This window comes from Staurois parvus, unplaced genomic scaffold (assembly GCF_062004578.1).
Source record: "Staurois parvus isolate SC_StPar_1 unplaced genomic scaffold, SC_StPar_1.0 ptg001298l, whole genome shotgun sequence".
Lineage (NCBI taxonomy): Eukaryota > Metazoa > Chordata > Amphibia > Anura > Ranidae > Staurois > Staurois parvus.
Genome location: NW_028319094.1, coordinates 65001 through 77422, shown reverse-complemented (window position 1 = coordinate 77422; position 12422 = coordinate 65001). Strand labels below are relative to the sequence as shown.

The window sequence follows — 12422 nt, the reverse complement described above, 5'->3', positions numbered from 1 at the left end:
AAAAAAAATGTTTTAAATATTTTTTTTAAATATATTCTTCAGATTTTTTTTAACATATATAAAAAAGTAATTTTAACATATATTTTACATATATTTGTAAATGCATTCCAAAAATGTAGATTTGTATTTTTAAAGACATACAGTATATTTGAAAATTTATTTTAAAAATATTTTTCATATATTTTGTAATAAAAAGTCATTTCAACATGCAGTGTATATATATATATTTATATTTGTTTATTGAAATATATTTTGAAATATATTGAATACGGCCAAAATTGCAGCATTTCAAATATGTGTCAATATATTTGGGAAGAATATTTTTAAAATATATTTCAAATATATTTTTCTTCCATATGGGTAGATAGGTAAGTATATAGATTTTCGGATGGGACGGGCACATTTTTCTGTGAAATTTCTTTTATTTAGTTTTCAGTGGATAACAGGCTCAAGTTTGCCCACTCGGGGGGACAACACAATTACACAGAATATTAATCAAACAGAGTGGTAAACAGCAGGGTGTTCATAGTCCAGTAAAGTTCCCGGGGACCAGAAATCCGGAATAAAACATGCTGAAGAAGAGGGAGAAGAGAAACCAGAGAGAAATGAGAGGAGAAAAGGAAGGGTAAGAAGCGAGGGAGAATGGGGGAGGAGCCCTCCACGGATCTCAAGTATCGCTTTATAAGCAGCCTAAACTGGTCAGATGTAGGGAAGGTAGGGAGTAATTGAGCCAACGTTCCCAGATTTTAAGACATTTGGAATGGGAATCTTTTAAGACACTGGAGATTGTTTAGTTTACCATTATGGAGGTCATACGATATTTTACTCCTTGAAATGGGACTGATGGGTTTTTCCAGGCTTGAGAAATGGTCCGTTTAGGAGACACGGATGAGTAGGACACTAATTTGTGTTGGTATGTGAAAAGGCCGGGAATAGAGCAATGTAATAGAAACAATTTGGCATCTTTACAACTTGTCAGCTGATAAGGTATGTAACAGGCCAAAGACCCTGAATCAGAAACCAGCCACAGGACCACCAAATGTGCAATATGTCCCCTTGCTGGCCACAATTCTTGAAGGATCTATCACTGCACCTGGGATTTGTGTGGGCTAACCAGTCAAGGACCCAATACCATCTATCACTGCACCCGGGATTTGTGTGGGCTAACTAGTCAAGGACCCAAAACCACCTGAAATATGTCCCGTTGCTGGCCACAGTTCTTGAAGGATCTATTGCTGCACCCGGGATTTGTGTGGGCTAACCAGTCAAGGACCCAATACCATCTGCAATATGTCCCTTTGCTGGCCACAATTCTTGAAGGATCTATCACTGCACCCAGGATTTGTGTGGGCTAACCAGTCAAGGACCCAATACCATCTATCACTGCACCCGGGATTTGTGTGGGCTAACCAGTCAAGGACCCAATACCATCTGTAATATGTCCCCTTGCTGGCCACAATTCTTGAAGGATCTATCACTGCACCTGGGATTTGTGTGGGCTAACCAGTCAAGGACCCAATACCATCTATCACTGCACCTGGGATTTGTGTGGGCTAACCAGTCAAGGACCCAATAACATCTGCAATATGTCCCCTTGCTAGCCACAATTCTTGATCTATCACTGCACCCGGGATTTGTGTGGGCTAACCAGTCAAGGACCCAATACCATCTGCAATATGTCCCTTTGCTGGCCACAGTTCTTGAAGGATCTATCACTGCACCCGAGATTTGTGTGGGCTAACCAGTCAAGGACCCAATACCATCTATCACTGCACCCGGGATATGTGTGGGCTAACCAGTCAAGGACCCAATGCCATCTGCAATATGTCCACTTGCTAGCCACAATTCTTGATCTATCACTGCACCCGGGATTTCTGTGGGCTAACAAGTCAAGGACCCAATACCACCTACAATATGTCCCATTGCTGGCCACAGTTCTTGAAGGATCTATCACTACACCCGGGATTTGTGTGGGCTAACCAGTCAAGGACCCAATACCATCTATCACTGCACCCGGGATTTGTGTGGGCTAACCAGTCAAGGACCCAATACCATCTGCAATATGTCTCTTTGCTGGCCACAGTTCTTGAAGGATCTATCACTGCACCCAGGATTTGTGTGGGCTAACCAGTCAAGGACCCAATACCATCTATCACTGCACCTGGGATTTGTGTGGGCTAACCAGTCAAGGACCCAATACCATCTGCAATATGTCCCCTTGTTAGCCACAATTCTTGAAGGATCTATCACTGCACCCAGGATTTGTGTGGGCTAACCAGTTAAGGACCCAATACCATCTGCAATATGTCCCCTTGCTGGCCTCAATTCTTGAAGGATCTATCACTGCACCCGGGATTTGTGTAGGCTAACAAGTCAAGGACCCAATGCCACCTGCAATATGTCCCATTGCTGGCCACAGTTCTTGAAGGATCTATCACTACACCCAGGATTTGTGTGGGCTAACCAGTTAAGGACCCAATATCATCTGCAATATGTCCCCTTGCTTGCCTCAATTCTTGAAGGATCTATCGCTGCACCCGGGATTTGTGTGGGCTAACCAGTCAAGGACCCAATACCATCTATCGCTGCACCTGGGATTTGTGTGGGCTAGCCAGTCAAGGACCCAATACCATCTGCAATATGTTCCCGTGCTGGTCACAGTTCTTGAAGGATCTATCTCTGCACCCGGGATTTGTGTGGGCTAACCAGTCAAGGACCCAATACCATCTCAAAAGGACTACAAGAAATTAAAAGAAGAGGGCACACCAGCCTAGTGGATTATCCCAAAGCTTTTAAAAGAAATCATCATAAAATATACTCACAACTTGTCAGCAGATAAGGTATGTAACAGGCCAAAGACCCTGGATCAGAAACCAGCCACAGGACCATCAAATGTGCAATATGTCCCCTTGCTGGCCACAATTCTTGAAGGATCTATCACTGCACCCAGGATTTGTGTGGGCTAACCAGTCAAGGACCCAATACCATCTGCAATATGTCCCTTGCTGGCCACAATTCTTGAAGGATCTATCACTGCACCCTGCATTTGTGTGGGCTAACCAGTCAAGGACCCAATACCATCTGCAATATGTCCCCTTGCTGGCCACAATTCTTGAAGGATCTATCACTGCACCCTGCATTTGTGTGGGCTAACCAGTCAAGGACCAAATACCACCTCAAAAGAACTACAAGAAGAAGGCGCACCAGCCTAGTGAGTTATCCCAAAGCTTTTAAAAGAAATCATCAGAAAATATACTCACAACTGTGTAGATTAAAAAAAATTAAAAATCGCTCATCAAGCTACTAATCCGTAGCCCAGCAGTCACAGACTCCGCATGACCCAGATTGCGGGGGGACCTCACCGGGGTCCAAAATGGCCGATGTGTTTCGAAGGAAACACCTTCTTCTTCAGGGATCCTTCGAAACGTTTCAGCAATTTTGGTGAGGTCTCCCCCGCAATTGGATCATGCTGAGTCTGTGACTGCTGGGCTATGAAAGTGTAGCTCAATGAGCGTTTTTTTTTTATTTTTTATCAGTTGTGAGTATATTTTATGATGATTTCTATTAAAAGCTTTGCGATGATGCACTAGGATGGTGCACCCTCATCTTTTCATTTCGTTTAGTGGCTTCAGGACACACCCAGAAGGCAGCAAGGCCAGAAGCAGTATCCCAAAGATGGGAAGTCCCCTCCAATACTGGACTATCAGGAGACATTCTTGTTTTTACCACCCCAAAACTACCTTGCAGGCAGATTCAAGGGTTGCCGTATTAAAAGAGCATTTTGCTACAGTTGACCAGACTTACTCCCATCCTGTGATAGTGCCGTGAGCAATAATAATGTACTCTTTATAAGGTTCGTCACCAAAGAAATGTCTATATGAGTATGACACTCCTCCTATACCAACATCATTGCGCCAATATAACAGAGAGTGGATATAATTAATAGGTGCTGCTATTAATGAAAAACTGTAAATAATAATAAATTGTGATTAAATAACCACAAATAATAGCGCAATCCTAAATTAAATCAATAAATTAAATTGCACAAATATATATAACCACCACCAAATATGTGCACGTTAATAGTGCAATACCATAAATAAGGGATCTCAATATAGTCCATTCAAAAAAGTCCATATATCAATGATCATCATTCAAGGAAGTACTGAGATCCTCCTTCATCAAATGTGATATTCAGTGCTCAGAACACCCCATCGGAAGAAGTCATTGGACGAAACTCGTTAGGGTGTGGCTAGCCGGTGACGTCACCACGCACGTGTCCGGATCACGTGATCGCCATCTTGAGTGCAGGCAGGCTGGCGAGACGCTGGATACAGGGCTTTGAGCTCTGATGTAACAAATGCTTTACTCTTACTTGCTTATTGTGAGTGTGATTTTAAGGGGGGTTTTTTACAATAAATCTGTTGGATAATATTACACTATGGCGAGTTCTTTCTTTACCCACATGTGCTAATTTGGATATGAGAGGATCTTCTTTTGGAGTTTGGTGGAATACCGGATATATATTGATATGGTGATTGATTACCAACACATGAGGATCTTCTCTTGGAGTCTGTTTGGTGAATGCTGGATATATACTAATATGCTGGTTAACCCCTTGCCTACCGGGCACTTCTACCCCCTTCCTGCCTACAGGACACTTCTACCCCCTTCCTGCCTACAGGACACTTCTACCCCCTCCCTGCCTACAGGGCACTTCTACCCCCTTCCTGCCTACCGGGCACTTCTACCCCCTTCCTGCCTACAGGGCACTTCTACCCCCTTCCTGCCTACAGAGCACTTCTACCCCCTTCCTGCCTACCGGGCACTTCTACCCCCTTCCTGCCTACAGGACACTTCTACCCCCTCCCTGCCTACAGGGCACTTCTACCCCCTTCCTGCCTACCGGGCACTTCTACCCCCTTCCTGCCTACAGGGCACTTTTACCCCCTTCCTGCCTACAGAGCACTTCTACCCCCTTCCTGCCTACCGGGCACTTCTACCCCCTTCCTGCCTACAAGGAACTTCTACCCCCTTCCTGCCTACCGAGCACTTCTACCCCCTTCCTGCCTGCCGGGGACTTCTACCCCCTTCCTGCCTACAGGGCACTTCTACCTCCTTCCTGCCTACAGAGCACTTCTACCCCCTTCCTGCCTACCGGGCACTTCTACCCCCTTCCTGCCTACCGGGCACTTCTACCCCCTTCCTGCCTACAGGGCACTTCTACCCCCTTCCTGCCTACTGGGCACTTCTACCCCCTTCATGCCTACAGGACACTTCTACCCCCTTCCTGCCTACCGGGCACTTCTACCCCCTTCCTGCCTACCCGGCACTTCTTCCCCCTTTCCTGCCTGCCAGGGACTTCTACCCCCTTCCTGCCTACCGGGCACTTCTACCCCCTTCCTGCCTACCGGGCACTTCTACCCCCTTCCTGCCTACAGGGCACTTCTACCCCCTTCCTGCCTACAGGACACTTCTACCCCCTTCCAGCCTACCGGGCACTTCTACCCCCTTCCTGCCCCCCGGACACTTCTACCCCCTTCCTGCCTACCGGGCACTTCTACCCCCTTCCTGCCTACAGGACACTTCTACCCCCTTCCTGCCTACCGGGTACTTCTACCCCCTTCCTGCCTACCGGGCACTTATACCCCCTTCCTGCCTACCGGGCACTTATACCCCCTTCCTGCCTACCGGGCACTTATACCCCCTTATTTACCAGGCCAATTTTCACCTTTCAGCACTGTCGCACTTTGATTGACAATTTCGCGGTCATGCAAGATTGTACCCATATGAAATTTTTATCATTTTTTTCTCACAAATAGAGCTTTCTTTTGGTGGTATTTAATCGCTGCTGGGCACTTTACTTTTTGTGCTATAAGCAAAAAAACTGCAAAACATTTTGAAAAAAAAAAAAAGTTTTTTTGTTTCTATTATAAAATTTTTCAAACAGGTAATTTTTCTCCTTCACTGATGTGCGTTGATGAGGCTGCACTGATGGGCACTGATAGGCGGCACTAATGAGGTGGCACGGATAGGCAGCACTAATGAGGTGTCACGGATAGGCGGCACTGATATGCGGCACTGATTGGTGGCACTGATAATGGGTACTGATAGACAGCACTGATAGGTAGCACTGACTGACATCACTGCTGAGCACTGACTGGCACAACCGCTGGGCACTGACTGGCAGCACTGCTGGGCTGCACTGATGGGCACAGGTGGGTGGGCAAAGGTGGGTGGCACTACTGGGCACAGGTAGGTGGCACTTCTGGGCACAGGTGGTGACACTGCTGGGTGGCACAGGTGGGTGCATTGCTGGGCACAGGTGGGCGCACTGCTGGGCACAGGTGGGCGGAACTTGTGTGTGGCACTGCTGGTCACCGATCATCAGGGCACTGGTGATCAGTGACCCTGATGATCGGTGCCGATCCCCGCTCTGACAACTGCCGGTTTTCGGCAGTACTTTCCTCACGATCTGACAGCGTGAGGAAAGTGCAGCCGAGAACCGGCATTTGCATTTTCCCGGTGATCAGCGTGTCATTGGACACCGCTGATCACGTGGTAAAAGGCCGCTGTGATTGACCTTTTAGCACGTCACGTGATCAGCTGTGTCCGTAGGACACAGCGATCACGGAGATCGCCGGGTGCGCGCCCCGGGGGGCGCGCAGGAGAGCGCGTTCTGGGAGGACGTCATATGACGTCCACCCAGAACTGGCCGGCCGCAGTGCAGCCGTCATTCGGCTATCTGCGGTCGGCAATTAGTTAATTACTAGCACATGGTGAGTGTGCATGTTGATGGGGTGTTCTGAGCACTGAATATCACATTTGATGAAGGAGGATCTCAGTACTTCATTGATATATGGACTTTTTTGAATGGACTATATTGAGATCCCTTGTATATGTTATTGCTCTATTAACTTGCACATATTTGGTGGTGGTTATATATATTTGTGCAATTTAATTTATTGATTTAATTTAGGATTGCGCTGTTATTTGTGGTTATTTTGTTTATCACAATTTATTACTAATGTACTCTTGTATAGATTGCAGGAAGTGTTTGTGAAATGCGTAGTGAAGCGCATACTGTATAAGGCAGGGGCAGCATAGCGTGACCAAAACATGCACACGCCTGTTGGTGTTCAATTTCCTCACGAAGCGTCCACATTGGGATAAATGCAAAGTACAGTGCGAATCGTCCTGAAATGATGGATTTGTTTGCTTGTAACTAGAGCATTTTATCGTTCTGTTCCCAGCAATCACAGCAATGGCTTGTGGGTCACAGCTGTGCAATTTTGTCACCTGCACTCCATTCCATCGACTTCCTTACATCTGAGATACTTCGCGCAGAAACAAGATTGGCTGCAACTCCTTGTGCACGCAAACAGCCAGGAGCAGGTAAGTGTACCATACAGCCTACCTACCTTCTTGCTCTGTCATCTCTGCTACTTTTTATTACAATTTTTTTTTGTTCTTCCACTACAGGTCTTCCACGTTCTGAACGATCTGAACCCTGTTTTGGCTAGCCACATTGCCTTAGCCCTGAAAGGAAAAGGGTCCGCTGACTGCCCCACACGGGAAACGGACATGGAGACGAACCCGAACACCGTCCACCATGTTTTGGAGAAATGCCTTAGTACGCCTGAACCTTCGAAGATGCTTCTAAAAGAGTGCATAAGGCACGGCATACCTCTGTTTAGTGTGTTAGCTACTTGTATGGAGGTAAGTGGATGGAGGATTGGAAGGGCTATTCTAAGCATCTGCTATCTATCTCTCAACCCCCCACCTCACCCCCTCGGTCTCCGCCCGAATCCCACACCTACTGAGCGACATATCAGACTGGATGTCGCTCTATTTCCTTAAACTGAACCTCTCCAAAACCGAGTTTCTGGTCTTCCCCCCAGCCCGGACCCCACCCCCCATTGACTTTTCCGTCACATCCAACAACACCACCATCAAACCCGCCCCACAGGCCAGAGTACTTGGTGTCATTCTGGACTCCAACCTATCCTTCCAGCCCCAAGTCCAATCTTTAACAAACTCATGCAGACTCCACCTCCGCAACATCGCCAAAATCCGCACGTTCCTAACCCCAGAAACCACTAAACAGCTCATCCACTCCCTCATCATATCACGACTCAACTACTGCAACTCCCTCCTCACTGGCCTGCCTCGCCGCTGGCTATCCCCGCTTCAGTCCATCCTGAATACGGCTGCCAGACTCATTCACCTTTCCAACCGCTCCATCTCCACCACCCCCCTCTGCCAATCCCTCCACTGGCCTCCAATCAGTGTCCTCCACCCCCCTCTGCCAATCCCTCCACTGGCTTCCGATTGCGCAACGGATCAAATTCAAAATCCTAACACTGACGTACAAAGCCGTCCACCATACTGCCCCGAACTACATCACTGACCTAATATCCAAGTACCACCCAACACGCACACTCCGCTCCTCACAAGACCTCCATCTCTCTAGTTCCCTGGTCTCCTCCTCCCATGCCCGCCTCCAGGACTTCTCCAGGGTGTCACCCATCCTCTGGAACTCCCTGCCCCAACCCATCAGATTATCGCCTACTCTCCTCTCCTTTAGGCGCACCCTAAAAACCCATCTCTTCAGGGAAGCCTACCCCACCCCCTGCTAACTTGCTGACCTCCTCCACTCTTCCTACCACCCCATCCCCCACAGCTATCTCCTCCTGTGCCACCATCCCCTCCCTCCTAGATTGTAAGCTCGAAAGAGCAGGGCCCTCGATCCCCTCATGTATCGCATTGTATTGGTATTGTTCTGTCACATGTTCTGTCCCCCTTTGTAATGTACAGCGCTGAGCCAACTATTGGCGCTTTATAAATACTGTATAATAATAATAATAATCTGCTTAAAGTGGAGCTCCACCCAAAAGTTCTGCTTTAATGCTTTGTCCCCTGCTCCCCATTAAGGATTGTCACCTTTCGGGAGAGTGTACCCAAATTTGACAGGTACCTGCGCCTACTTCCGCTACGATCGCCTAAGCGATCGGAATCGGAAGTCGTCCCCCCCCCCCCCCCATCCCTGTAGTCTTCTGGGACTCGTGACAGGTCGTGACAAAAAAAAAAGCAAAACACATCAAAAATGCAGCAAAAACGCAAGTGCAGAAAATGCAACGCAAAATGCAATGCAAATGCAACTTGTATAGGTGTGAACCTAGCCTCAAAGCGGAGTTCCAGCTGAAAAAGAAAAAAAATAAGTCAGCAGCTGCAAAAACTGTAGCTGCTGACTTTTAAAATACAGCCACTTACCTGTCCCTCAGTCCTGTGGTGTCCTCACCATGGCTGGTTTCACCGGCTGTCTTCTCTCCCCAGCGCCGGCATCTTCAGTGTGGGCACCCGGCTGCGACGGCTTGCGGCTTCACAGCCGGGTGCCCACTGTGCATGCAAAAGAGAGTTTGGAATCTGATTGATTGCTCCTGTGGACAGGTGTCTTTTATACAGGTAACACAATGAGATTAGCAGCACTCCCTTTAAGAGACTGCTTCTAATCTCAGCTTGTTACCTGTATGAAAGACACCTGGGAGCCAGAAATCCTGCTGAATGATAGGGGATCAAATCCTTCTTTCCCTCATGAACATGCAGATCCGTCATCATTTGTTAGACGCATTTCTGCTGAATTTGTTGTTGTATTCTGTCTCTCAGTGTTACACCGAACATTTGATTTTTAGACCGATCATTTCTTCCTTCCCTGTAGATGGGAGGGGGATGTGACGTGAGAGGGGTCTCTGCTGTAGGCGGTTAAGCAAAGGGCGTAGCAGTGCTGTGGAGGGCGATCTAATAGGGGGCGGTGCTGATGAGGGGCGATGTGAACGCGGTTCAGTGCCCTATTGTGAAAGGGGTGGGGGTGATGTTAAGGTGAGCTGAGAATATTACTCTGAAGGGAAAACTGTGAAGTGCGGGGGGGCCTGAGGACACTGATGTAAGGACAGGATTGCGATATAGGAAGGAGGGGGCTGCGATGTGAAGGATCTGAGAAATCGCACAAAAATGTAAATCGGACCTCTGCTGGGAGAAACTTTTCCTGATCGGACCTCCATACATTTGAATTCAATGCCCCTGGCGTAGCCCATGGTAATGGCAGTCATTCCAGCTGTAGTTTTGTTCGTGTAAGTAAAAAGATGTAACACTGAACAAAAAAATGAACTGAAAAATTTAACTTTTTGATTAGTTGCTATAGGCGACAAAACAAATGTAAAGGTGAACTAACACTGGACTCCCCGCCACTCCCCCGGTCCCGGCTGTACTCACCCCTGGTGTTGCCGAGCTGTCAGCACCCCCGCAGCGGTCTGGGGATTTGAAATCCCCACATTTCTCCCTCTCCTCTGTGCAGTGCTTTTGGCAAGGGTTTGATCGAATCGGATTGGCCAGCACCTCAGATTGACAGCGCTGATCAATCAGAATTCATCTGGCCCATCCCTGTGGATGTTCGGTAGACCAAAATAACCTCTTTTAAAAAAAAAAAAAAAAAAAATAGACGTTAGTATCACTTTAACTTTTTTTAATCTCTTTCTTCCAACCAGAACGCAGACATACTCTCCTGTATGTGCGCTTTTATTGTTACATCGGTGAACGATGCCACACACTTGGAAATTACGCAGGCGCTATCGACCCCCGCAGATCACAAGTGGAAACTGGAAGATCTCGCACAGATCTGGAATATTGTGCTGGGAAGGAAGGACAGCAGAACATTACACAAAGCGTTCAGCATTTTCATGGAGGTAATCATGTGGCTGGGGAGGGAGAGGAGCAAGGCAAGCTGATAATACAGGTACTTCCAAATACAAAGTCATATGGTCAGACGGATGTACAGTGTAAAATATACAAAGGAAAATCAAATGAGACTAGAGATTTAGAAAAAAAAATTGTTTAACCCCCCTGGAGGTATTCCTGAGAGCTACACTCGGGAATACACGGCAGCGTTGCTCCGGGTTCCCTTCTTCACTTACCTTTTCCTGCGCTCCCGCGATGTCCCTCCTGCAGTTTCCCCGGCAATGTCCTCCGGCCGATGCCGGCATCTGTCTTCTGGTTTCCGTTCCCTGCGACGTCGGGATGTACGGGGGATGGAACTGGTGGGAAATTTAAAAATGTGAAAAAGTGACATTCAAAAAGTGCCCCAGAGATGCTCAATAGGGTTTAGGTCTGGAGACATACTTGGCCAGTCCATCACCTTTACCCTCAGCTTCTTTATCAAGGCAGTGGTGGTCTTGGAGGTGTGTTTGGGGTCGTTATGTTGGAATACTGCCCTGCGGCCCAGTTTCCGAAGGGAGGGGATCATGCTCTGCTTCAGTATGTCACAGTACATGTTGGCATTCATGGCATCCTCAATGAACTGTAGCCCCCCAGTGCCGGCAGCACTCATGCAGCCCCAGACCATGACACTCCCACCACCATGCTTGACTGTAGGCCAGACACACTTGTCCTTGTACTCCTCACCTGGTTGCCGCCACACACGCCTGACACCATCTGAACCCAATCAGTTGATCTTGGTGTCATCAGACCCCAGGACATGGTTCCAGTAATCCATGTCCTTAGCCTGCTTGTCTTCAGCAAACTGTTTGTGGGGTTTCTTGTGCATCATCTTTAGAAGAGGCTTCCTTCTGGGACGACAGCCATGCAGACCAATTTCATGCAGTGTGCGGCGCATGGTCTGAGGGGGACAGGCTGACCCCCCCCACCCCTTCACCCTCTGCAGCAATGCTGGCTGCACTTGTATGTCTATTTCCCAAAGACAACCTCTGGATATGACGCTGAGCACGTGTACTCAACTACTTTGGTCGACCATGGCGAGGCCTGTTCTGAGGGGAACCTGTCTTGTTAAACCACTGTATGATCTTGGGCACTGTGCTGCAGCTCAGTTTCAGGGTCTTGGCAATCTTCTTATAGCCTAGGCCATCTTTATGTAGAGCAACAATTCTTTTTTTTCAGATCCTCAGAGAGTTCTTTGCCATGAGGTGCCATGTTGAACTTCCAGTGACCAGTATGAGAGAGTGAGAGCGATAACACCAAATGTAACCCAGCTGCTCCCCATTCACACCTGAGACCTTGTAACACCAACGAGTCACATGACACCGGGGAGGGAAAATGGCTCATTGGGCCCAATTTGGACCTTGTCACTTAGGGGTGGACTCACTTTTGTTGCCAGCGGTTTAGACATTAATGGCGGTGTGTTGGGTTATTTTGAGGGGACAGCAAATTTACATGTTATACAAGCTGTACACTGACTACATCACATTGTAGCAAAGTGTCATTTCTTCAGTGTTGTCACATGAAAAGATAGAATCAAATATTTACAAAAATTTGAGGGGGGGACTCATTTCTGGGAGATACTGTATGTGCTCTTTTGCTGGACCACTTGGGAGACCCCCGGACAGGCTCGAGCGTCAATCAAGGGATTGATG

At 47.6% G+C, this 12422-nt stretch overlaps 1 protein-coding gene across 1 annotated transcript in view; it reads left to right on the top strand.

Annotated features, from left to right (window-relative positions):
* The window catches only part of SPG11 (SPG11 vesicle trafficking associated, spatacsin), a 162486-nt gene that overhangs the window by 91600 nt on the left and 58464 nt on the right, over nucleotides 1–12422 (top strand). The window contains exons 25-27 of the mRNA XM_089660972.1: nucleotides 7254–7395; nucleotides 7483–7719; nucleotides 10545–10742. Of these exons, the coding sequence (XP_089517098.1) occupies nucleotides 7254–7395; nucleotides 7483–7719; nucleotides 10545–10742 (577 nt within the window). The remainder of the gene's footprint in view (nucleotides 1–7253; nucleotides 7396–7482; nucleotides 7720–10544; nucleotides 10743–12422) is intronic.